The sequence below is a fragment of the Lipophrys pholis genome, assembly GCF_963383615.2.
Source record: "Lipophrys pholis genome assembly, chromosome: 11".
NCBI classification, from domain to species: domain Eukaryota; kingdom Metazoa; phylum Chordata; class Actinopteri; order Blenniiformes; family Blenniidae; genus Lipophrys; species Lipophrys pholis.
In genome coordinates, this window is record NC_137631.1 from 17,328,202 (window position 1) to 17,355,234 (window position 27,033).

At 42.6% G+C, this 27,033-nt stretch overlaps 1 protein-coding gene across 1 annotated transcript; it reads left to right on the forward strand.

Moving 5' to 3' along the window:
- The first annotated feature begins 1,983 nt into the window (after positions 1–1,983).
- On the forward strand, positions 1,984–26,830 carry kcp (kielin cysteine rich BMP regulator). The gene is made up of 44 exons (XM_080474792.1): positions 1,984–2,513; positions 2,605–2,715; positions 3,368–3,891; positions 4,230–4,302; positions 4,857–5,149; positions 5,233–5,376; positions 11,496–11,566; positions 11,651–11,831; positions 12,602–12,695; positions 12,778–12,857; positions 12,932–13,017; positions 13,156–13,246; positions 13,507–13,606; positions 13,699–13,784; positions 14,034–14,127; positions 14,220–14,369; positions 14,453–14,559; positions 15,578–15,671; positions 16,554–16,636; positions 16,739–16,832; positions 17,079–17,261; positions 17,802–17,972; positions 18,073–18,246; positions 18,355–18,437; positions 18,597–18,687; positions 18,763–18,845; positions 18,931–19,104; positions 19,232–19,496; positions 19,848–19,936; positions 20,016–20,109; positions 20,522–20,695; positions 20,777–20,859; positions 21,197–21,317; positions 21,408–21,490; positions 21,634–21,733; positions 21,822–21,910; positions 22,104–22,206; positions 23,043–23,185; positions 23,566–23,738; positions 24,574–24,685; positions 24,764–24,865; positions 24,950–25,114; positions 25,198–25,498; positions 26,060–26,830. Exons 2-44 carry the CDS (start codon positions 2,607–2,609, stop codon positions 26,275–26,277), a joined length of 5,928 nt encoding a protein of 1,975 aa, XP_080330918.1. The 5' UTR covers positions 1,984–2,513; positions 2,605–2,606; the 3' UTR covers positions 26,278–26,830.
- The last annotated feature ends 203 nt before the right edge of the window (positions 26,831–27,033 follow it).

Genomic DNA, 27,033 nt, shown 5'->3' on the forward strand with positions numbered 1-27,033 from the left:
CTCAGAGGCTAAAGCCTGAAGGGCGGGGCGTACCTGGCCAGGACAAAGACTTGGATCAGATTAGAGGTGCCAATAACCTCACAGTGAGGTTAGACACCGAGGTCACAAGTGAATTTAGAAGATTTGTCTGGTGCAGACACTTGACCTTCGCTGACAGGTTGTCGTGCAAACTCAAAAGTCAGAGTGAACCCAGTCCAGCCTCGATCACGCTGTCGGAGCTGCACCACAAGGCCTCACAAGAAATGCAGTCTGTTTTTGTGAATAGGTCGTGAACGCTTGCATATCATTGGGGGACGTGTATTGTTTATTTCAAGGTTAGAGCCTGTTTAAAAGGGTCTGAGAATTTACTTTGTCCACAAAGCTTTTGCCTATTGGATTTGTACAATTAGCAATGTGTGACACATAATGGGGCCTGACAAGGGATTACCTATCAAACCTCAGCTGCTTGTCTTCTGAAGATTAACCCACATCCTTTCACACACTTGTCCCAGCATGTAAAGGCACACACACAAAGACGCAGGTAGAGTAAAGATAGACGTCTGCACATAACTTAAGGGCTTCTGTGATGAAAGCATATCGTCTGGCTCCATCAGAAATGTTTGGGTTGCCTTGTGTGAGGTTTCTATTGTCAGAGGGGAAGGTTTTAGTGTCTAAAATTTGCCCCAGGGGCCAACTGAGCTCAACACAAGACTGAACACTGCATAGGTGGTACACTGCAGGCAAGCATAATAGTCTCGGGTAAATGTTGCTTCTTTTTTTACATTTTTATTTTGTCATAATAAGTCACAGTGAACAATATGTAGTTATTCTCATCATGGGACTCAGAAAATAGGGCATTCATATCTGCTGTGGTTGGACATGGCCACTGGATGTCAGCAGAGATTTGGTGAAAAAGATGGGTGATGGCAGACAGACAACAATTGGCGTTGACAAAGACATCTGTTTTTCCAGATAGAGAGTTTCTAGTAAGACTGTTACTTGAAATCAGAGTCAGGAAACTGAGCTGACACGATTAAGCCGTGTTGATCCCTGAAACAATGTACATTCATCCATAAACAAACAACTTACTCAGTGTGTGATATGCTTCCAATCTAATGTTACAAAAAAGAAAAGACACATCTGTTTGCAAAGAGCTCATAAACGCAGGAATTATTTACTAATCGTGAATATCATAAATGGATTCAGAAAATGTGATGTCAAATCCCATTGACATTGTCAGCATTTCTTTTATCAACCGACAGATTTGAACTGACCATCCCAGCTCAGCAGTGCTTTCCCTCCAGAGAGCTATTGTGTATGTTGAGAAGCGTATACAGAGCCAAAAGAGGAAGTCCTGTGGGGAAAACTCTTAATTGGGATTATTACAGCCTAGCTGACATGAGTCATGGCCAAGGTTTAGTTTGGTATGTGGCCAGAGGGTGGGAAGATCTTTAAGATCATCCTTAGATGTTTAGCATGGCTCTGCTTGTGATGGATAAGAGTTTTCCTTACAGAGAGATCAGCAACTCCCTCTGCTCCATGAAATATGTTATCCCATCAAAATACTTTATCATGTGATGGGGGCATATGTCTAGCTTTCTGTGCAGTATGTCTCAGAGATAGTGGTTGTGAGGGTGCAATGCAAGAATACTACATGAACACAATGTGTGTGTGTGTGTGTGTGTGTGTGTGTGTGTGTGTGTGTGTGTGTGTGTGTGTGTGTGTGTGTGTGTGTGTGTGTGTGTGTGTGTGTGTGTGTGTGTGTGTGTGTGTGTGTGTGTGTGTGTGTGTGTGTGTGTGTTGGGTTGGGGTGGGAGGGGATACACACTCTGGGACTGTTTCCAAAGCAGTGAAACATGACTACTCGTGTTTACCCTCGCTTCCTCCTCCCTTTCTCCCCCATCACACACACACACACACACACACACACACACACACACACACACACACACACACACACACACACACACACACACACACACACACACACACACACACACACACACACATTTCTTTTTTTCTTTTTTGCCTGTTTGAGTATGGCTCCCATCCAGTCTCCATACCGGGTTTTAGCTGATTACCACGAAGAGGGTCTTGGGATTCAACACCAAAGAACAGTGCTGGGTGGAGAAGCGTTTTTTTCCTTGAAAAAAAAGAAAAAAGGAAGGAAAATAGAGGAAGAACGACTTCTCTCACTCAGACATCCTTCTGTGCCTGGCGGGGAAGAGGCAGGAGCCAGTGACCTCATGCGCTCTGCACACCTGAACTTTTTTTTGTATTTTATTTTACATGCATGCCTTCTCTGTCATTCATGAGAAAAACAAGGACAACCTGGCAATTAATCCCCGGACTACTTAGTGATCATTGAGTGAAAGTCCGGTGCCCGGCCCCGGGGGTGAATGTGAGTGTGTGACTGCAGAGAAGTGACGCCCCGCCAGCATCCAGATGTTCCGTGTTTCCCCCTGTGCGTCCTGAGAAGTCTGCTCGCTGAGGACAGGCTGGGAAAAACCTTAAGCGCACAATCCACGAAATCGGTATTTTAAAGGGCAGCGTACACAATGGGTTTTGTCTGAGGTGTTTGGAATCAGGTTTTGCAGTTTGTTATCATTGTTTTCCCCGGTGGAGGAATGGAGCGCGGCGCACTGAGGACGGTGGCTCTGCTGGAGATCACTCTGCTCTGGCTCTTTGCGCGGACTGTGACTGTGCGCGGACAGTCCGGTCCAAACCAAGACAATGGTGAGAAGAACACACAACTCTTTTACTGTTTGATTGTCAAGCTTGCTCCATTTGTTATTTTCTGGGTTTGTTTTTGTTCATATAAGTTCTAGAATAATCTGGAAGACGAAAAATATGAAGATAGAACTGTTTTAAATGTCATTCAATTCGAGCTTCACACTTAAAAATCGCACATGATCAAAATATTCTCAATAAAGACTTCAAGTCTTTCTCATCAAATTGATTTTTATATGGACTAAATGGTGATTGGTGGGAGATATAAGCCATAAGATAATATGCAACAACAATTTCAAACAGAATATTTTTGTGAATATGGAGTATGCTTGGAATATAGGTTACAAAAATTCTTGACATGTGACTCATTTACACATGTGGAAAACAACCTTTACGAAAACAAACTCATTTTAAATGTGTCAATTTCCAGCTGTAAAGAATCTACCACGTTTAAAGAGAGTAAGATTAATTGCTTTACAAGAGAGACTTGTGACACACAGGTGACAGGTCATTGAGGCAGCTGTGTGTTCCCCATACCCACTGATAAGAGGCTTCACTCTAATATCCTCACACACAGAATCACATTCATCATAATCTAGAAACCACAGTGCCATCCGTCTGATGGCATGGGTTTGACAGTCTCTGTTCTCTTTTCCAGTGATAGACCTCATGGCTGCCCTGAACATGACCCATCCAAGAAGCGGTGTGGCCAGAGTGCAAAGCTCCAACAGTGTCATGTATAAAATACGTCCTCGAGCCCCACACTTAACCCTCCCTCAGGAATATTGCCACTTTCTGTACTCCAACCTTCAGGGTAGCATTGGAGTGCATGTGGTTGGCCACCAGACATCAGGGTCCAACGCGACTGTTTTTTCTCTGTCGTCCGCATCCTTGCCCATTTTCCAAATCGTCTCCTCCACTGTCAGTAAGACTCTGCGTGTCGACTACCAGACTGGAGGAAGAGCTCAAGGCCTTTCCAGCTTTCAGTTTCCCAGGAGAAATCCTTTCTCCCGGGAGGAATTAGTCCAGCTGGCGGTGAGCCTGGAGCCTGATAAGCTGACATTTTTCGTCAACTGTGAAGAACCTGCAGTCTTACCAATAACAAATTCAAGCCTGGAGTTGCCTCAAGATGTTGTCATCACACTTGCCAGCATGCCAGGAAAGAAAGAAACCAAATTTAATGTAAGTATATATTTTTTAAAATTTGTCTTATACACAACCCCCCCCCCCCCCCCCCCCCCCCCCCCCGAACAAAATTATGAATTGCTTTCAAAGGGTCAAACTGACTTGAATTTATCTTATCTACAATCAGTAAATGAGTGATTTCTAACAATAAGGACCTTTATATAATGCCTTTCTGTGCTGTACAACAAAAGAAATAAATTAACAAACCGGCTCCTCCTCTTCACGCTGGTCACTAGCTTAGTGACCATCGCATTTCCAAACTTTTTTTCAGGTTACTCTTTGTCTGTATTATACATCTCGTAGCCTTTTGAACATCAGTGTGCTTTTTGATGCAGGGATATTTGAAGAAAGCTGAAATTTCACTGAAAGCGTACCAGCAGCGCCCATGGATTTGTGACAATGGCACAGGTAAAGAAAAGATATCCTCCTCAAACTGGATTTTCTCATTCTCCATTGTAAACACAGTCTGCAACATAATGCTTATAGTTCACTCGCTACATAATGTACAGTAGGTTTAACGAAACGTGCCTGTACATGTAAATATCTATTTATCATATTATGCTGCAGGGCTTTCCATGTGATCCACTGTTACAGTTTGCCAGGAGACCGAGATAAAATTCCCCTTTTGTTTATTTTACCACCATGATTTTCCCCTTGGTTTAACCTAAGTAATGTATTGCATTTCTACTTGCATGATAACAACAAGGTCATCCAGTCATTCCAACTGAGAGTTAAAGTTCAGTAGTGGGACCCCTGTGATTGCATTAAATCATAACTGCCTTGAGCTGAAATTCTTCTCAACAGTTTGTTTATTATTCCTGCGTGTATTCCTTAATTTCGAGAGCATTTTCCAGGATGTTTGTTTAGTCTCCAACGTTGCTCTTTTTATGCATTCAGACATTTTTCTGGAATCTCTTACTGCCATCTCCTAACATTAAACTACATGTCTCCTCTGTCTTCAGATGCTCTATCTTCATCTCAGGGCGCAGAGGCACGTAGTCCTGATTCCCAGACTGATAAAAGTAGGGATGCTTCATTCACCAAACTTCAAACAGACCACAGGAATAAGAAAAAAATCAACCATCATGTCCGGGACATTCAGAGCGATCAACACTACAGAGGTTTGGTGTTTGGGCCTCCTGGAACTCCTCAAGAGGTAAAACCCTCAGCTCAGGCACAGAGAGAGGACAAGATGAGGAAGCTAGAGAAAAGGCTGGAGGAGATGGCTCGAATGCTGGACATGGTCAAAGCTCAGGTAACAATTGCTTTTTCAAAATTTGAAATGTATGACTTCTCAAAAACCACCATGAAACCAATTTCTTTTTTTTCAACTGACAGAATGCAGACCTGCAATCACGTGTAAAACACCTGGAAGGATGTGAATGTGTGAGGGGGCGATGTGTGTGGGAAGGACGTGAAATGCAGGAGGGTCAGAGCTGGCAGATTGATGTCAACACTGTGTGTTCCTGCACATCTGCAAGGGTGTCATGTCGACCTGTCTTCAACCAAGGAGGTGATTCAGTTACATCTACATGTCAAATCTGTCTCTTTTTTCATGTTGTTTCTCTACACCCTATTCTTTGTCCCGCTCTCTCTCTCTCTCTCTCTCACACACACACACACACACGCACACGCACACGCACACACACGCACACGCGCACGCGCACACACACACTCACACACTCACACACACACACACACACACACACGCACACACGCACACACACACACACACACACACACTCACATACAGTATACATACAGTATCTGTCTTTATCTTGGTTTTGGTTGCATACTTTATTTAATACAGACAAATGGCCTCGAGTAGCTAGTTTGCAGATGGGCGTTCCTCTTCCTGACCCCTGTCTGTCTAACCCCTGTCAAAATGGAAGCACATGTCTCGCCTTCACCTCTGACCCCGGTGGCTTTCACTGCTCCTGTCCCTCCAACCACAGAGGACCAGTGTGTCACAGACAGCAGAGACAGGTAATTGTTAGGCCCTGTTGAAGTAGTGGACTACAGTAGATTACCACCATTTCTATTAAAATGAGATCAGCTCATCTTAGTGTGTTGAGTCATGTGTGTTCATGTGCATCCTGTCAGTTTCTTTAAGTTTGTCACTGATTTGGAATTTGTTCTTATTGGATGTTTGGTTACCTGGCAGGTCTCCAGGGTTTTTCAAATGATTGAGGTGGGTCACAGTTACAAATGAGAAATGTTCCTATGTTTAGTGTTGCGTTGCAGTACTTTTTGTTGGTGTTTCTCATATTTTAGAGAGCAGTGGTTTTCAAAGTGTGGATCGGACTCTTCTTTTTAATTTCAAACTAAATACGGTAACTAGCACTGGAAAAGTTGTGCTTTATATTGCAAATGGATTCCAACAGTCATTAGCAGCAATATCTTATAATGAGAAAATCTTCGGGGAGTCCAACGCCTGCACTTTGGAAATTGGTGGATTAGAACCTTTTCTTTAGCTGTTATTTCTATTTGCCATTCCTTTGCTATGTTATGATACGGTTGATATTAGTCGTAATGTGAGGATTTGGCATTGTGGGAAATATGTTTGCAAAAAGTCCATTTCAATAGGAGTTTGTCAGGATCAATTTCTTCCCAGTGCAAAGACTTATCATGTCTTGCCTGCTTAGCTTTTAACAGACTGGACAAAACGATGAATTGTTGTATTTCTCACAATGTCAGACTGTTCCTTTGATGTGACTGTTGTAGTCAGTTAGTTCACTAACGTTATTGCCTGGTATTTTTGCTTGCACAACTGTAAAGCGTTGCCTGGCCTGCTTCATTGGGCGAGCCCAATAGCAGTGCCTGTCTTAGTTTTGTCGTTTGTCAGTGTGGATGTGGGTATTGCAGCTGGGTCTTCGGCTGGGTAAGAGGCCCTGTGTCCCCCTCCTTAATTTTCAGACCTGTTCGCTGTCCAAACCAGAGAACAACTGTGAAGGAGTGCAGTCGTTTCACCTCCGATGGGCCTTTAATCCTACGTCTGGGCTCTGTGAGGACTTCCTTGACTGCACAGGAAACGGAAGCAATAGTTTCCCCTCCTTTAATGCCTGTCGTAATCAGTGCATGTTGGGGGCATGCTGCCTCCGCAAACCCAGACAGAGGTATCCCAGTGAGCCATGGCATTACAGCCAGTTTGAATACAACATCACATCTGTGAACAGGACTCTTCTGGGCGATGACAACCTTATAATGGAGGATGAAGTTTGGTACAGCAATACTGGGTTCCCTCATAAAGAACTTCAAGATATGAAAGAAAGCCCCAAACAAACAAACTGCACCGCTGATCTGGATTTTACTTTTACATGTGACTACCTGACTCACACACAGTGTCAAGCTTTGGTGAATCGCCTACCTGAACAAACACAGGTGGTGAGCTTCTCTCCTGGAATGAAGTGCTCGGATGTGGCCTGTGGTGGAGGCTGCGGTTGCTTCTCCCAACGAAAACTCTTGAGATCCAATAAAACTAACAGGCAAGGCTGTGAAGACTGCACATGCACAGAAAGTGGCAAAGTCGACTGTGTTTGCAGACACCTCATCCAGCGTAAAGAGATACGAGATCTCACTTTGAGAGAGAGGCGGCTATATCAACGGGCAGTCAGGAAGCTCTATGCCCAGCCAGGTCATTTTTCTTACCTTTAAAAACACAAATCAGTTTGTTTTTATGAAATTGTTATTATATTTGTTTGTCTTTTTTCTCTGTTTATCCCTACATGTGAATTTAGCTGTGTGGAAGGAATTTGCACTCCTGCGAGCTGAATTTGCCCCCCAGGCTGGACATCACAAGTTCTTCCTCCCCTGGCACCGCTACTTTCTACGATTAGTGGAGCATGAACTGCAATCAGTGTCATCGTGTAAAATGGCTATTCCGTATTTTGAATGGACAGTGGACTCTGGATCAATGAAGTCCTCAGCAGCGTGGCAGGCTGGACTATTTGGGGGAGATGGTGAACCAGAGACAGGCTGTGTACCGCATCACCCCTTCCAGGCCTTGACTCCCCATTTTTACTGGAAGCCTTGTCTGAGACGAAGTTTCAACTCTTCGGTTCGTCATGTAGCTTTGCACTTCTTTGATTGAAACTGCATCTTCCATGCTACACACCTGTCTTAATGATATTCTGCTACTCCCTAGGTGTGGCTGCCAGATGCAGTGACCCTGCATAAGACTATAAACCAGGCAGATTTCCAAGTGTTCTCCCAGTCACTGCAAACCTTTTCCGGGCTATTCAGACTTTGGGTCGGGGGTCACATGGCGTCTCCTCTGGCTGCTTACGACCCTTTATACCTGTCACACATAGCATTCCTGGACAAGCTGTGGGAGCAGTGGCAAGAAAAACATCAACCTGCACCAAGAAGGGAAACATCTAGCTATCACCAAGTTGCTCATCAATGGCATGTGAAGATGAAGCCATTTGACGTTAACTTTGATGATGTGATTTTCTCCCAGCAGAAGGCTTGCATTGTGTATGTGCCCATAACCATTGGTGCACCTTGTAATATTACATCTTTTCAAACTCACCCTCAAGGTAATCCAAAATATCAGCAACACAGCATTAACAAGTCGATGTCCCACGACAGTGGTCGTTTCGACCAATATGGATATGATCGCGACGGGTACGACCGAAGTGGTTGGGACAGGTGGGGCTTCACTAAAGACGGCTTCAACCTGGACTCCATCGACAGGGAAGGATACGACATGTCTGGTTTTAATCGCTATGGGTTCAACCGTTCAAATGTCTCTTGGTTTGGCATACACAGGAATACTGTGTTTGAGAAGAAATGGATGAAAGAGCAGGATGAAGAAGAGAGTGACGTGAAGACACACAAAGACAAAACGATATTGGAGACATTTAGAGACAATGGCTATAACATTCATGGGTTTGACCCATTTGGCTTGGATCGCAGTGGGTTTGATGCATTTGGATTTCAAGCAGATGGGTATGATAAAGATGGTTGTAATTGGTTTTTCAATGGCCCGCACTACCTTCGTATCTACTTCCACGTACAGCAACAGTTATTGTCCTCCAGTGATGAAGTTCTAGCCCATATCACCCGTACCTGTCCTCCCATCACCTCTTTGCCCCAACACTGGGGCACATGGGACTGGATGACTTTTGTCCCAGGCAAATGCCGCAATCGAAACTGCCAACTAGATCAGAACTGGGTGGGCCCAAATACCTCGGAAAGCGATAACATGGCTGAAAAGAGGAGCAAGATATGGCTTCCAGTCACACCAGATCACAGGTATCTGCATCACGCGAATGAGTGGACTAAAGTCTTGCACAGCCAGTTCCAAGCTCAGCTTAGCCAGTAATTACAGGTTTAACCATTGATCAAACAGGTCCACAGTCCATCCTCGCACTGTGGATTGATAGCTACAATCTAGTAAAGTTCACACTCAGTTTTCTAGCCATGATTATAATGTAGTAGTTGAGATTTTTAAAAATGACTTTTTGATAGCAGAGCCATGCAGCTTGCTCCTTATGCATCGTACAAAAGCTTTAACATCCATCTGCTTGGTTCAGGCGAATCTCAGGTGAAATGTCAGGGGCTACTACATCATTAGCCACATCATGCGTGATAAAACAAATAATTCTCAAAACAGTAAGTATTTCATTCCTAGTTATGATCCACTTTTCTTTGAAACACTCTTCTTAGGTTTTGTTTCAAGCTTCACTGGTACAGCGGCTGTCCCCTTGGCTCTGCACCTATCACCTGCCCCGACCTCTGCCATGATGCCCGTTGCCATGGTTACCCACAGGCTGTCTGCAACATGCGCAATTGCGGTTCCTGTTTCATAGAGTGGCGTGACCCGGCTACTGGAAACCACCTGATATGCCACGACTGGTAAAAAAAACCAACAACGCTAGATTGCCGAGAAGAAGAAAAAAGGAATAAGGAACCTGTCACAGAAGAAAGAAGCAGGATGACATCAACTTTTTTTCAATTGTATTTACACAGTTTTTGTGAGCTGATGGAAACAGACAAGATTTCAAGAGAAAAATAACGGCTAAAAATGATGGATACAACGAATGAAATGCATCATTAATCATCGTATGGATCAGAACAACAAAAACCAAAACATTTCATCTCTGGTCAAATTTGAGTGGAGTTACCTGATTAGGTAGAGAGTATTTGCATGTGGCCCTTTGGTGCTAAAGGTTTGCACAACCCTGCAGTTTGTCCACTTACATTTCTGTTTTATTTTCAAAGGGACCACGCATCCAGACGAAGTGTTCCTCAATATGAAATGTGCCCTACAGCCACAGCAACAAACATACAGCTGGAATCAGAAAATGTTGTTCAATATAGTGTATATTCTATTTGCAAAAAGCATTTTAGTCATTGGAGAACATAAAGACAGAGGGGGGAAACTAGTAGAAGCAGTTGATTTATGAGTGGTGGTAGTCTTACATTGTATGTAATTGTAGCGGTGTATTTAACTTCATGCCGTTTCTTTTATTGGTATAGTTGAAGCGCTTGTGATAATTGTGTAAATGCACTTGTCATTGTCTGATGAAACAAATAGGTGGGACTGTACTTCCTGTTTGACTCAATGAGGATTCTCTGTCACTATTTCTCTGTCATCTCACAAGGTCTCTCCAACTCCCACAAAGTGATGTGAACTTGATTCTTTCATTACTATTGTGTGTAGTTTTGCCATGGACATTCCTAAATAGCCCAATGTCCCTCCTCTAACCCCCTTGATGATTCCCTCTGTCATTATCTCAGCTATTTCATCTGTCTTTCCCCTAATTGCTTCTGCATGTAGGCCAAAACACTCCAATGGCACTGAGTTGATGCACACTCACAAGCTCACACTCCCTCACACTTTGATGTTGCTCACGCTTGGCTTGCTGGAGGAAATGCTGGTTGACTGCTGGCACAGTAGGCAGCCTCACTAGGCTCGCTCTCACTCTGTGATTAATGCCGTCCCACACAAACAAACACATTGTTTCGGTACTTCGCAGACTTGTCATTAAAATGATTATCTTCCATAATGTACAAGATGAGCAAAAGTAATATTTGATGGGCATCTTAAATACTTAATTAATGAGGAAATTTTCTCTGCAAAATATGGTATGAACTATGCTGGAAACACTTTTTAATACACAATATTCATTCAGCCACAAAATTAGACAAGTTGTCATGGTTGTGATGTGATCTTGTGTGTAGAATATTCTCCCGCGTGTCCAGCCTCTCTCTCCTGCAGTAAATTTCTTTCAGTGTTTAATGGACTCCTACAACCTGACTTTGGTGGTGATTCATGTCTTGAAGTCTGAAAACACTTGTGGTTATGCTTACAGTCCATAAAATGTGTGTTTTAAAGCAAGCATGTATATATTACATCAGAGCCATGCTGTTCTGTTATTACTGGAAAGAGAGCAGAGCCAGATGTTCCCCGGTGACTTTACTCAAAAGGTGAAGAAAGCCTGTGGAGACAAACAGGGCAAAGGGAGTGACCAGCATATTTCCACATTCCTCATCTCTCCTTTACATACCTATAAACACGTCAATGAGTTAAAACTTCAATACACACTTAGAAACTCAATACTCAGTGTGAATTAGAGATTTTGTGTCATTCTCAGGCTGTGAGCCGGATGGGAGAGTTCATAATGTGTCCTACACACCAGCCGAAGACTGTCGGAGACGACCCGATGTAAGCATTTGACACACAGCCAAAGAAAATGTATTGATCTCGTCGCCCTCCTCTCTTACTTATGTGACTCTTCTCTGGTAACAGGATTGTAACAGGGATTGTCCTCCCCGGCCATGCCCACCCATTGACTGCACTCCTGCGCCACCCGCACCCAATGACTGCATTCCTGCGCCACCCGCACCCAATGACTGCATTCCTGCGCCACCTGCGCCACCCGCACCCAATGACTGCACTCCTGCGCCACCCACACCCAATGACTGCAGAAGTAAGGAGAACAGAACCTCTACACAGCAATAATCTGTGACATAATCCAATGCCCCACTAACACTGAAAAAGTAGAGATTTCAGAACACATGCAGTTTGCTGTGGTAAAGCAAGGCAAGGCACATTTTTTTAAAGAGCACACTTCAAACACAGGGCAATTCCCAGTGCTTTACAAAGAAATTAAAGAAATACAGAAAAGCTTTAAAAATAAATAAAAAATATATTAATGAAAGACAAACATTAAAGCTTTAATCGAAATGAAAGAAATACATTAAAACAAATAATGAAGAATCTTAATCTTGATCTCCAGATCTTGTTGTGTCTGTGTTTCCCACAACCACTGACCATACGGTCCACTTTGGGACCACGTAGAACAAAAGTCAAACCTCCCTCAGCAAACGGCTCATCAGTTAGATCTTTACCATTAGAGCTTGATTAACAGAATGTTAATCTCACTTTTGGAATCTTGCACGTTTACGATCTCTCAAAAGGAGGTGTGGAATTTAGTGGACCATTGTTCTTCTCCTAGTCCTTTTACATGTAACCACTAACACCACCTGGAAGCACCAGAAAATGTAAGTCATCTGAGGTATTTGGCTTGCAGGCTGCACCCACGGCGGAGTCCGGTATGATAATGGAGCCCAGTGGAGGTCAGCAGGCAATCCTTGTGACATCTGCTACTGTACGGTGAGTCTGATCAACCAGATATCGACACACTTACCCAAATTATCTTTGTCTTTATTTCGAGTGACACTTATCTCCCCTCAACAGGAAGGCAATGTTCAATGTAGAAGGGAGCCCTGTAACACTCCCTGTAAAAACCCTGCTCCTCCTCCATCCAATTTGTGCTGTCCAGTCTGTCAAGGTGGGTTTCCGTGTTAGTTTTTTTTGTCCAATATGTGCTCAGCAGATTGAAGAGACAGTCTTTGCCTGTGTGAATCTTTTAGCCTGCAGTTTCAACGGACGAGACTATCCCAATGGAGCAGCTATTCCTACTGGAGACCGCTGTCAGGAGTGTCATTGTGTGGTATGTCTAGCTGTTATGAAATGTGGATATTGTATTTGGATACATTGATTGAACTTGTGACCTTTCTCTACCAGAACGGAAATGTGGCATGTTCAGCCATTAGATGTGCTGCCTTGAAGTGTCGCAACCCTGTGCATCATCCTGGAGAGTGTTGTCCGCGGTAAGAAACCTGCCTAATACCTCCTCTACATCACCTTTACACCTCTGTCACATTGGAATCTTTTTTTGACGCTAAGATGGTCGATTATAAATCTATTTGTTTTGAAAATGTGCACAATCTGATGTTGGTGACCCTCAGGTGTGACCGGTGTGATTATGAGTCCCAAGTGTACCTGAATGGACAGAAGTTCTCTTCCAAGACAGACCCTTGTATCCACTGCCATTGCTCTGTGAGTTTATTCAAAGGAAAAAGAGTTGCCTCTTAAGTGTCTTGACTGCAGTTAAAATAACTTGGTGACGATTTTATGATCCGGTGGTACAAAATCAGAGACGTCTCTCTGAACTGTTATATGTGAATGTGATCAACTTTTATTGAGGAGCCTCAGTGTGTGCATTGGGATATATCTTATTCTAATGGCTTTAATGGATTTGAAGTTTTTATCTGACAGCATACTCTATGAGTGTAACACATGAACCCCTTCCCTGCTAGGAAGGTGAAGTTTTATGTGATCGGGGGGATTCATCATGTCCCCCACCAAAGTGCAGTCACCCAGCCAAGCGTAAAGGAGAGTGCTGCCCCACATGCAATGGTAGATGGAAAAAAGAAAATTTTTCATGCAGTTTTGTATTTTTCCCCCAAATTCATGCAAAAATGAGAAAGGGTGCGTGTTTGTTCCTACAGAATGTGAGTATGACAGACAAGTCTATGCTGATGGGAAAACGTTCATCCCTGCTGGGAGTGGGCCCTGCCTGCAGTGCAGGTGTAAGGCAAGTTTGCACTCAAACTATAAACAGGTTAATGTGTGGATTTGAGAAAACTTCACACAATGCCGTGATTAAGTGAAATGTTCCAAGTGGGACTCGTACAAATACCCTTCATGAACTGCACAATCAAACTGAAAGCCTCCACAATACATTCCATATAATCTCCATAACGCAATCAAACGATAATCCCCAAAAATAGCTTTCTTCTCTGATGTTGCTATCTGTGTGCATGATGTTTAACCTCGATTTTAGGCTGGGAATGTAATGTGCCATGAAGAGAAGTGTCCACCTGTTCATTGTTCCAACCCAGTCAGAGATCCACATCAGTGTTGTCCAACCTGCAGAGGTAATTGACTTACATTGATTTCCTTTATTATTTAGGTCTTCACTACACTAGTAAATACAATGAGCATACTGTACTATACTGTGCTTTTGTAGGGTGTGTGTCGAATAGAGTGGAATATCATGAGGGCGCCAAATGGCAAACTGAAGATGCCTGTTCCAGCTGTACCTGTGTAAATGGGGAGGTTGTCTGCTCTCGCACTCGCTGCCCCGCCCAGCAATGTCAGCATCCCACAAGGAACCGCGGTAAGACCTTGTGGCTGTGACTGTATAAGGAAGAGCTGTAATAGACCTGTGTAGTTTTCACACCATTTCTTTCCACTCTCCAGCTTCTTGTTGCGCGACATGCGACAGCTGCACTTATAACAGTCGCGTCTACAGCAATGGCCAGACGTTGACAACCCCCGACCAGCCCTGCCAAACGTGCACTTGTCTGGTGAGTGTGTACAGTATTTCTGTTCACAAACGGAATATCCAACATGCCTTCAGACACAATATCCTCTTCTGCATATCACCAGAAAAACCCAATCACGTCAATTTCATTCCCATGTATTTAAACGTTCTTCCTGTCACACAGAGAACTGACTTCATAATACGAAAGGTTTACAAAGCTTTACAAAGTTTAAGTCCAAAACATATTTCTTGTTTTTTTTTTCCTTTGGTGACACCTCCATTTCACGTCTCCATGAAAGTAGATGGTATTCTTTCTTTAGAATTCCCATTATTTGAATATGTGTGAGCATTACACGACTCATAAAAATGTGTTCCAAGATTCAACATTTCAGCCCCATGCTAAGAGATTTTTTTCAACAAAACCCCATTAAACTAGAAAACTGAAATATACAACACATTGAGAAAAAGAACCAAACTTATAAGGAAATAGCAGAAGCTGCTTTTATATGCAGTACATACTTGGGAAAACTCTTTAAAGAAAAAAAAAAACCTTCTGACTTTTGAACTAAAACATAACAGAAGTAATAGAAAAGAATAACAAATCTAAAACCTACTCTGAGTTATTCTTATTAATCATTTCTGACTTCAATAATTTTTCATTGTAACCTTTAATTATTTTACATTTCAATATTTTTTGAAGCACAACAGAGATTTACACAATTTTAAGTCGTCGCTAAATGAAACACATCTATATTTGACTTTGGTTCAAAAAAAAATTTAATACCGGGTGGGAAGACCTTTGTTTGCTCCTGCCGTTGATTAATAAAGAAAGAAAAATGTTTTTTTCTATTTTGCTGCATTGCACTTTAAACGTTTATATTCCATTTACTTTCTTACCCCTATCTTGAATTGCTAACGATGCCTTTATTGTTTTTATTGTCTCTTTGATTTCATTCACCTTTATTCTTCTCTTTGCCTTTATTTTGCATCTGTCGCAATTTTTCCTCCTCGTTGATGTGAAGCGCCCAAAAATAAAATTGCTTGGCTTCACTTTTCCTCAGCACGGCACCGTTTCATGCGAGAGACGACCTTGTCCTCGACTCCCATGCGCTAACGCCTACACCCCACCTGGAGAGTGCTGCGCTAAATGCCCAGGTACCCCAAATTCAGATTTATCTCCATTATTGCATTGTCAATTAACTTGTTTTTTCAGTGAAGTGAATATAGCTGATTTTCACAGACTGCTCACATGACACCAACATGTACAAGAATGATGCCAAATTTGTTAATCCTACAAATGTGTGTGAGGAGCACGGTTTAGGCAGCGAGCCGTCCAGCCGTCATTTGGACAGTCAATTTTCGGAAAAGACAACCGAAAAAATATCGGACGTGTTCCTCAAAGCCTCTAAAATATGTTGTGTAATGACGATTACTACTTGTCACTGTTTAATTTTGCCGAAATTCATCTTTTTTCGCCAAAATGTAGCCAATTATCGGCTGGAGTACACAACTCGCAAATGACTTCCAGTTTAGTATTACGCCCATTATCAAGCAACTTGACTGATCAAATGATACCATGTGGTATAGACGTTTTGAAAGGCGGCCTCTGATTGGTTCATAATTCTCTGACTCATCCCGATGCGTTCACATGCTGGGGCAGAGGGGAGGAATCTGGACAAATTTTCTTTCCAAAATGCTGAGGAATTATATCTGCAGAATCCACACAGGTGGGACTAATTTTATAGACAAAATTTTTCATTTCCAAAATGTTGACACGTTTGGATAACTGTACATCATTCATGCTTCTCGTTGAAGAATACAATTTTCTTTGCTGTGAAAATGTGTATTGACAATCATGCTCGTCTAAAACCAGTGGTGAGGAATGGAATTGCGAGATAGGGAAGATAAATGTCATCGCTCTGACCTGGACCACATATTGCCCGAACAACTGCAACCATGAGAAAATACAAAGTTGCGGAACATTTATTCATCAAACAGATCCAAATGTTTATTAGACAGTATTTCTCCACTCACAAGTCTGTAGGCATGCTGGGAGAGAGTACCGTGACGGAGAAGAGTTTGCCCATCCCACGGATCCATGCAGATCTTGCACCTGCTTAGTAAGGATTATAAAAATCACTTCTCAATCAAGTTTGGGTTTATTGGCTGTTGTTGTCTTGAAGCAGATTTTCTTTTTTTACATATACACTGCTTTTTTGTAGCATGGGAACGTCCAGTGTCTCATGAGAAGGTGTCCTCCATTATCATGCCCCAACCCTGTCTCTGTGAGGGGAGAGTGCTGTCCCCAGTGTCCTGGTAAGGATATGTAGCAAAGACAAGTGCACACGGGGATGAAATAATTCAAATTTTAAGAAAATAACCTGCTTCAAATTCAAATATGACATTATGCAAATGTTGAAATTTCATATTTCACCGACTGTTCATAGAGTTTCTAATATTATCTGGTGATCTTTTATTTCTCTGCTACATTTCTGACGCTCTGCTACTAATATGTTGTGCTGTGAACTGCGCAAATGATCATTTTCCTGGTTGATCCTGCAGCTCCTCCATCTGGTTGTGTGTATGAACGAAGATCCTACAGACACATGGAGCGTTTCCAGCCTCCCGCCGACAACTGCCGAGTCTGCAACTGCCATGATGGGGCAGTTCAGTGTCAACGCAAGCCCTGCCCCCGTGCTTCTTGCTCTCACCCTGTGGCACAAGAGTGCTGCCAGACCTGTGATGGTATAAGTTCTTGAATATGAGGGCTACAACATGGCGACAATCCAATTTCGAGATACAGTATCTCCAGTATGTAACAACCAATAATGTAATAATGACTAAAAACATAATAGCGAGCAATCGTGTAAGAACTTTGGCCTTTTTTGTAATAGAACACGTAAATATTTGATCCAATATCGTAAGTGTTTTTGCAGGTTTTGTACAATTTCCTTATTACAAATAGGTATAATCAACATATTCATTCATTGAAGGGACATATTCTGCAACACTCTCAATCATGGTTGCAAAAAATCTCTTTCTAGTTCATTACATTATTAGCAAGTTAATATATAATTGACTTTATTACTATCAGAATTGCCAAAACTCTTATCAATACATTATTGGGGGGGGGGGGGATAAATTGCTTAAACCCATAAATGTCAGTGGGTGCATGAGCCTCCATGAAGCTCTTGCATCCAACAGCCACAGTCTGGAAACTTAGATAAAGCAAGAATAGAAGAATAGGTGCTTGTATCATGAATAATCTACACATCTCTGTTGTAGCCTGCCTATATGAGGGTCGACAGCGAGCGAATGGAGAGACATGGGAGGATGCATCAGACCGGTGTTCTGTATGTGTTTGCCGTGAAGGCTCTGTTCAGTGTGAGAGACAACGCTGTAAACCTGCCAACTGTAAACACCCAGTCCAAAGACACTGCTGCATGTCCTGCGAGGGTGAGTAACAGCAACAACAACGGGTCCAGTTACATCAGTACATTCAGCTTTGGATGTTTTATCAAAGATATGTCCATATCTAATTGAGGCCTGCTTGCAGGCTGCATGCATCGTGGTAAAGAATATCCTGAGGGCAGCGAGTTTTGTAGCGACGGTGACCCCTGTAGTGTGTGTTACTGTCGCGGCGGGGAGGTGGCCTGCTCCGTGAAGGACTGTCGTACAGACTGCAGTCACCCTTACAAAGCACCTGGACAGTGCTGTGGGGAATGTGAACGTATGTCTGGTCAAACTTTAATATTGGTCATCTTCCTCAGATTTATTATTTGACTCCATGACTACAAAATGATAACATGAATTATTTTTTTCTTTCTTTCTCTGTTAGGCTGTTTTTATAACAATGCACTCCTCTATAATGGACAGTCCGTCACTGACCCAAGAAACCCTTGCACTGATTGTGTCTGCCAGGTACCATCAGCACACACACATACACACACACACACACACACACACACACACACACACACACACACACACACACACACACACACACACACACACACACACACACACAGGCACACTTGATCCAGCTCCTGACACACAATGTCACACACACTTCTGTTGCAGAGTGGCTCAGTTCGATGTTTGAGGAAACCTTGTCCACAAGTCCGCTGTCCTCACCCGCTCACAGACCAGTGTGGCTGCTCCAGCTGTGACGGTATTCCGCCCACGTAAAATCCCCGCTCAGGTGATGTCGTGTAAACAAGTAACTGATGCTTGGCTGTGTGTTTAGGTTGTCGCTTTCAAGGTGTGACTTATGCTGATGGACAGAGATTTCAAGGAGGAGATAAAGAGTGCCAGGATTGCACATGTTCAGTAAGTTTGGGGGGGGGGGGGTTGCGTCAGTAAGACGCTGCACCCTCACACCTACGGTACATCTTTTCTTTTTCTTCCCTGTTAGAGAGGGGAGGTGGTATGCACATCGAGAAGATGCCCTGATATATCGTGCAACCACCCAACTCGGGATAGATGTTCATGCAACGTGTGTGATGGGTGTAACTTTGAAAGGCGAGAATGCTTCAATGGAGAACGATTTCCGCACCCAGATGACCACTGTCAACTCTGCTCTTGTTCGGTACTTCCACACACACACACATTCAGTTTGCATCAGTTTTACACTATATTTAAGCGTGTCCTGGAGAGCTGGGGAGACAAGGGTCTTGCTCAATTCGTGATATTTCATCATCTCATCCTCCAAACAGAATGGAGCGGTGAGCTGTCAGAGGAGAACCTGTCCAGTGCAGTGCACTCACCCTGTTCCTTCAAATGACTGCTGTCCGGTCTGTGACTCCTGTCAGTATGAGGGCAGTTTCTACTCCCACGGTCAATCCTTCACATCCTCATCCAGCCCCTGCCAAAGCTGCACCTGTGTCAAAGGCACCGTGACCTGTTTGCCATTGGTTTGCCCACCAACAGACTGTCTTCACCCTGTTGTCAAACCAGGACAGTGCTGTCCTGAGTGTCCAGGTACCCCTTTCATATGTCTGGATCAATAATTAGTCATGTCTACGTGGTATTTGCTTCGACTTCCTGTTTTAAAAAATAAGCCAACAGGCAGCTCATAATTTTTCATCAGGGAGCAGAAAGTATTATTCTTATTCTTATTCTTATTCTTATTCTTATTCTTATTCTTATTCTTATTCTTATTACAGTAGAAACTAACTGCAGAGATTGTGAAGTAAAAAGTATGTAAAGGTTTACATACTTGTTATTTTGTCAAATGCTTTATCATTTTGGGCTCTACTTTTCATATCTATATAAAACAAATACAAAGAACCTCTCATTTCATGAAATATTCAATGATTCTCTTCTTTCTAGTTTCAGAGTGTATGTTAGAGGGACAGGAGTTCAGAGATGGACAGACATGGCCGCAGACGTCAAACCCATGCTCTACGTGCATCTGCCGGGTCCGGTTATTGTACATCTTGTCTTTGAATCGCAATTTTTCCCTTTAATAGTCTTAACAATGAAGTCTTCCACTTATAGACAGGTGAGGTGCAGTGCTCATCTCCTCAGTGTCCCAAACTGACCTGCAGGCATCAAGTGATGGATCCAGCGACCTGCTGCCCCCGCTGTCGAGGTAAATACTCCACTGAAAGTTTATCATGATGATGATGATGATGATGATGATGATGATGATGATGATGATGATGATGATGATGATGATGATGATGATGAGTAGTAGTAGTAGTAGTAGTAGTAGTAGTAGTAGTATCAGGGCTGTCATACACACACACACACACACACACACACACACACACACACACACACACACACACACACACACACACACACACACAGAGTAATATTTAATAACTGCCAGATGTTGAAAGTTGATGTTATCTCTGTAAAAGGAATAGCAACACTCTCTCCTTGGACTTTATGGAATTCTGTACATCGCAAAATGAACATAAATCCAGTTAATCTAGTCATAAGAGGATTACAATCACAGGAAAATAAAAAGCATGTTTGACTAATGTGTTCACTCTCAGGGTGCATGTATGGAGGGGAGGAGTATCCAGAGGGCAGCAGCTGGTTTGCAGACTCCACTCCCTGCTTGACCTGTATGTGTGTGGATGGAGTGACCACATGCTCTGAAGTGCAGTGTCTGTCTCCATGTGTCAACCACATCACTGTGCCGGGGGAGTGCTGCCCAATGTGTGCTGGTAAGAAATTTCACATAATGTTTCACAACTTTCTTTTTGGTAAATGATAAACTTTTTGTTTTTTGTTTTTTTTCTGAATAGACTGTATATTTGAGGGCAAAGTTTATGGACCAGGGGAGAGTTTCCATCCAGCCAATGACCCCTGTCAGATCTGCACATGTGAGGTACGACACACAAAAAAACAAAATCACCTGTACATTAAACATGAGTGATAAATAAATGATTTGGGGGAAAAAAAGTCTCTTGTAATTTAGTTGTAGTAAATATAAATATGTATATTTAAAAATAAACTATAAAAAAAATAACAAATAAGGAAGAATGGAATGATGAATGCTGGAGATGATCCTCAAATAATGACGAATGATTACTTCAAGTGTGATAAGCAACAGTGTTACAAAACGACTTATAAAGATGATGTATGGCCCGCACCAGTAGCACACGCACATGAATGATGAACGATAGTGATGTTACCCGTTGTAATCCAGCCTCCGCGTATTTCAGGTGATGCCAGATGGAGAGCAACACCTGCGCTGTTACCGAAAGCAGTGCCCGAGTCTCGTTGACTGTCCCAAGAACCACATTTTGTTTTCTGGACCAGACTCCTGCTGTCCTGTCTGCGCACGTCAGTACCAATTTGTTGTTCACACTCTGTATTCTATCAACACTTTCCTTGTATTATTTTTCTTGTATGTTTTTATCTGTGATTGTTTAGAGCCTCTCAGTAACTGTACTGCTGCGCTGATCGGGAACGAGGTGTCGGCAACAGATGATCCTTGTTTTACCTGCCACTGCAAGGTAAACAGCATTGAGCCTTTCTTCTGTGACCAATGACATTTTAACATCAAGCAATATCTGAACAAGATCTCTGCAACACTTAAATAATAAAGATAGTATATATTTCAAATCTAGCTCTTTTATATCTATCGTGTCCATCACAGGATCTGACCTGGACCTGCTTACACCAAGCCTGCCCGCCACTGGATTGCCCGCGTAGTGAACAGTTCAACTCTCCAGACTTATGCTGCCCTGTGTGTAAAGGTGAGCTCTGATTATATCAATGGCCGAAACTTACCGCTGTCGCTTATTGGGATAAAAAAAAAAGTCATATCTGAACTGGTCGTTGCAGATTGTGTGATCGAGGGACAAAACAAACGTGTGACTAACGGCACCAGCTGGACGGACAGCGCCGATGACTGTGTTAAATGTACCTGTATTGTGAGTTGGCGAGATGTATTTGTGCTTCATCTATGGAGATTGCTCTTGTTTTGTTGCCTCACTGTTTTCAAAAGCAGGATGCTCTTTACCAGTGTTGTTTTTTTTTTTTCATTTTCCTGAACAAAGTTTGTTATTGGGTTGTGTATCTTTTGAGCCATCTGAAGTGAAATGTTGTGTCTGTGTGCATCCTCAGCTGGGCTCTGTGGAGTGCAACATTGAAGAGTGTCCGCCTGTAGTTTGCCTCATTGGTCAAAACAAAGTGAAGATTCCCGGTAAATGCTGCCATGAATGTCAAGGTATGTCCACCAAAACAGACAAAGGCCTGATTTACAAGGATCACGTATAAAACATGCTAAATTGCATGTTCATGCTAATAGATTGATCAGCGAAGAATAATGAGGGTTTTGTATGCATAGGCCATGTTTACACAAGATCAGTCTGCTGGAAACAGTGTCGTTTAGTGTTTGTATGCTTTTGTTAGTCATCGAGTTATTGGATTGAGTGCTGAAACAAAATGAAATGTGAGTCGGCATGTTGGTGGAGGAAGTTATCAAACATCAGCAAGCAGCAAGAAAACCCGAATTTTGGAAAAAAAACGCAATATTGGACATGATGTGTCACCAAGTCAAAGCTGTGGAAAGGAGAAAAACAGAAGATATTGAGAAAAGATGGCAAGATAAATGTAAGAGTGCAGTGCAGAAAATATCTTCTAATGAATTCAACGAATAAAAGTAGTATGAAGCCAGCTGAGAAAATGCCCCTCGCCATGGTAACAGCAGCATGACTGCTGTAGCCTGAGCAGATTCACACCTCCCTTTCAAACGCATCAAAACAATTGCATTCGAAAAAAATACAAGCGTCTTCAGGCATTGTTAATCGCATTGTTCATTAATCTTTTGCATGATATTGAACACACACCCTGCATTCCTTCTTCTAAAAAGTAAGCGCACTAAATCTATAGTTTTACTTTTTTTGTCTGTCAGATGCGATCCTGTTAGTAAATCAGCCTCAACTTGCCTGTTCATAATTAAGTTTGCACCCATTTTTGTGCAAACCTTTAGCAAAGTGCTGGAGTTTTTCCTTTGAATAAACTTGTGTCCAACAGGTTTGTTTTTGTCTTCTGTGTCTGCAGATTCAGGGGCGTCATGTTTGTACCAGGGCACCAAGTATCACTCTAATGAGCAGTGGGAGGTGGACCAGTGTACCAGCTGTACGTGTGTGTCCGGAGAAGTACACTGTCACAGTGAGCGTTGCCCTCCCCTCACCTGTGCAACGGTCAGTATACCAACCACACACACACACACACACACACACACACACACATATGGGCTTCATCATACTGTGACATGTTCCCATGATTCCTCATTGTGCAGTGCCAATCCCCTCAGTCTGCAAAAGAAAGACAAATATCACAGTGGTTTGTCCCTCCGGGCTGATTTTGACACTGCAGACTTTTTCAGCTTCCACCGTGTCTCTGGTATTTATCATAGTTATCCATGTTGTGTAACACTGTGTGTGTGTGTGTGTGTGTGTGTGTGTGTGTGTGTGTGTGTGTGTGTGTGTGTGTGTGTGTGTGTGTGTGTGTGTGTGTGTGTGTGTGTGTGTGTGTGTGTGTGTGTGTGTGTGTGTGTGTGTGTGTGTGTGTGGGCTGTTAGGATGAGATGCCTGCAGTTGTCCCGGGTTTGTGCTGTCCTCATTGCATTCCTCGTCCAGCGACCTGCGTTGCCTTCGGCGACCCCCATTACCGCACCTTCGATGGCCGCATGTTACACTTCCAGGGAACATGCACTTATGTCTTCGCACAGGATTGTGATGGTGGAGACTTCAGGTAAGAGGAACCCTGTAGTCTACAAAAACAAGTGTGATATGACATTAAACAAGTTTTTTTTGATGAAGCTGTTCCTGGTTTCTAAAATAAGGTCAAAATTTATTGAGGTCCAAATGCCTACATCTATCAATTCATCTTCCCATCAGGGTTTAACCAAGTTAGCGTCATAGTGTTGGACACAAGGCACCCAGTGCACTCCATTCCTTCATAACACAGGAAGATGAACATCTATACACGTTTTATAGTCCATCCAATGTCACAAATTAATCTAATAGGTGCGCTCCACATGTAAAAGCCTTGAACTATAAAGCCAACCTGCTTTACCACTGCACAACTGTGGCTAAAATTACCTCTCAATCTATGTAAAGTCTTTCAAAAACATTGAAACTTTTGTCCCCAAGTCTGTTCTCTCATCCTTTTTTGGTTTTTACAGAACGGTTGCATCGCTTCAACAAATAACATTTTTATATCTTGTTAACATACAAGATTTCATTGTCTTCTTGGTTTCATTGTCTTATTGCAAAAATGAAACTGCCTTACATAAGCCATGCATGTTACATTGGTGTGTAAAATATATATCAATGCATTGTTTTTTGAAGTTCACCTTTTACCATTTTGTCGTCCCCACCAATAACCATTTACAACTTCCAACTTACATTTAGCAATAATTTCTTAATTAAACAAAAGTTAAAATTTGGACAATGATGGCTTTCTATATTTTGGTATTTCATGTAGCTGTTATATTGAAAAAAAAAAAAAAATATATATATATATATATATATATATATATATACAATCAAATTTGTAAAGGACAATGATTCATCTTTCTTTGCAGTGTTCAAGTGACAAATGACGACCGTGGACGTAAAGGAGTGTCCTGGACTAAAGAGGTGACCGTGTTATTGGGGGATATCACTGTGCAGCTCCTTCAGGACTGGATTGTCAAGGTTTGTGTCTAAAATGACTGCAGCTAGTTTTAAAGAGTCACTTGTGAACAAGCACTCAGCCATGTTTGTTCTCTTCAGGTGAACAATGAAGTCGTGGCTTTGCCGTTCCTCAACGAGCCATTCATCTACATAGAGCGTCAAACCAACACCATTTTACTCAACACAAACATTGGGCTGAAGGTATGGTATTGCTTTCGGTATCTTGAAGTCATTGTGGTTAGGCCGGACTGTAACAATCTCGAGCCTCCACTGGGACGCCTGTAGGTGCTGTGGAGTCTTCGCTCACACCTGGAAGTGAGTGTGCCGGGCTCTTATAAGGACCAAACCTGCGGCCTCTGTGGAAACTTCAACAACTACCACCAGGATGACCTGCGAATGCCCAGCGGACGAATCAGTTTGTCAGAGTCTGAATTTGGAAACAGCTGGAGGGTAAAGATACACAGAAGAGTCCGAATACAATATCAATTATTAATTTGGATGCTTGTAAATTGTACCACCGTTTGTCTTTTAAGGTCACAAATGGTAGCCATTCTGTCTCAGCCTGCCGTCCGGGTGAAGATGTCAACCCCTGCAAAGAAGCGGGCTACCAGACCAAGAAGGGGGCTAACACCCGCTGTAAGGTCTTGAAGTCCGCTGTCTTTAGGCCCTGCCACCGCGTCGTGCCTCCTGAGCCGTGGTACGCAGCCTGCGTGTACGACCTCTGCGCCTGCGGGGCCAACAGTGATGAGTGTTTGTGCGACACTCTGGAGGCCTATGCCAGCCAATGCCGAGAGGCCGGAGTCATCCTGCAGTGGAGAAGCGCGTCACTGTGCGGTGAGTAGAGCTCACCATTTAACTTAAACGGTAAGTTGTGTTGGATTTACTGGCATCTACTGGCGAGGAAGTGCATTGCAACCAACCGATCCCTACTCTCGCTGCCTTGCATTTGCTACTGTGGCTACAAAAGCTGCCAAAAAAGTGCAACCAAACTCACCAGTCTGGTCTGTCCTTTATGGACGTTTTAGCTTCATATGTAGATAAGAAAGGCTCACAAAACTGTTTTCAGATCCAGATGATGTATATACTTATTAAAAGGCAGTTGTATTAATGCTTAGATCACCTTAAATCTTACATACTCGACCTTAAAAAAAAACCTACTCTATTGTACATAAGGAGTTGTTTTGGACACTCTGAATGTTTCAATGGCCGCGAAATGATAGGTAAGGATTTTTTTTTTCTTTTCAAAAAACTAACTTTGGTTTTGAATCAGTTCATTCGTATGACATCTTCAATGATGAATAGTTAAGTTCAGTTCAATAACCTAATGCTTGAATCCTTAAAGGTCACACTGTTTTCGGTGTCTCAATGTGTCTTTCTTGCTCCTGTCTTTCACAGCTGTGGGCTGTCCGGTGGAGAGGGGCTTTGTGTTCGACGAGTGTGGCCCCCCTTGTCCTGTAACCTGCTTTAACGTTGACGTGCCTCTCGGAGTGATAGAAAGTCACTGCTTCAAGCCCTGTGTCCCAGGTTGCCAGTGCCCTGCTGGTCTGGTTCTGCACAACAACTACTGCATACAGCCTGAAAAGTGCCCCAAAATCATTCATGGCAAATCCTAAAGATGTTTGAACTACTCAGTTACAAGTGGTCACTCACTTGTACACACACACACACACACACACACACACACACACACACACACACACACACACACACACACACACACACACACACACACACACACACACGCACACACACACGCATTGTGTCAGATTCTGTACTATTACTGTGTACGAAACATTAATATACAATCATTTTCATATGAACCTGTGGTTTCTATAAATTGACTCCGACAAAGTGCATTTTTAAATTTTTATAAATACTGATATACATAGCACTGAATATTTTGTTACTACAGAGGTTTGTCGTTTAAATTCTATTTGAAAGTCGGTGCTTATTCCATGTGTTTTGAATGACAAATTTATGGCGCGTTTTCCACAGTCTTTATATTGTTCTACAGTATTGTTTACTATCAAAAGAGCTATATTGTACTGTATCAAATGTCTGCACTGTGCAATGTCTTACTGTATACACGGAAAGCTACATAATCTCAGGTAATCTACTTCTTCTTTTCACTGTTGCAAATAAAAAAAATCAATAACGTTTCTGGCGATTTGTTTAGTGTTTAGTGTTTAGTGAAAAAAACAAGTTTGTTGGATTCCGATCTCGATGTTTGACTGCTTAGGAGTGTCTTGGTCATGCAATATTCAGGTCAGATACACATGAAGAACTTCAATATAACTGCACAAATCCATTGATCTTCTATATCTGCATCTTCTGGGGTAAGAGTCTTTCGAAATTGGAGATGATCCCAG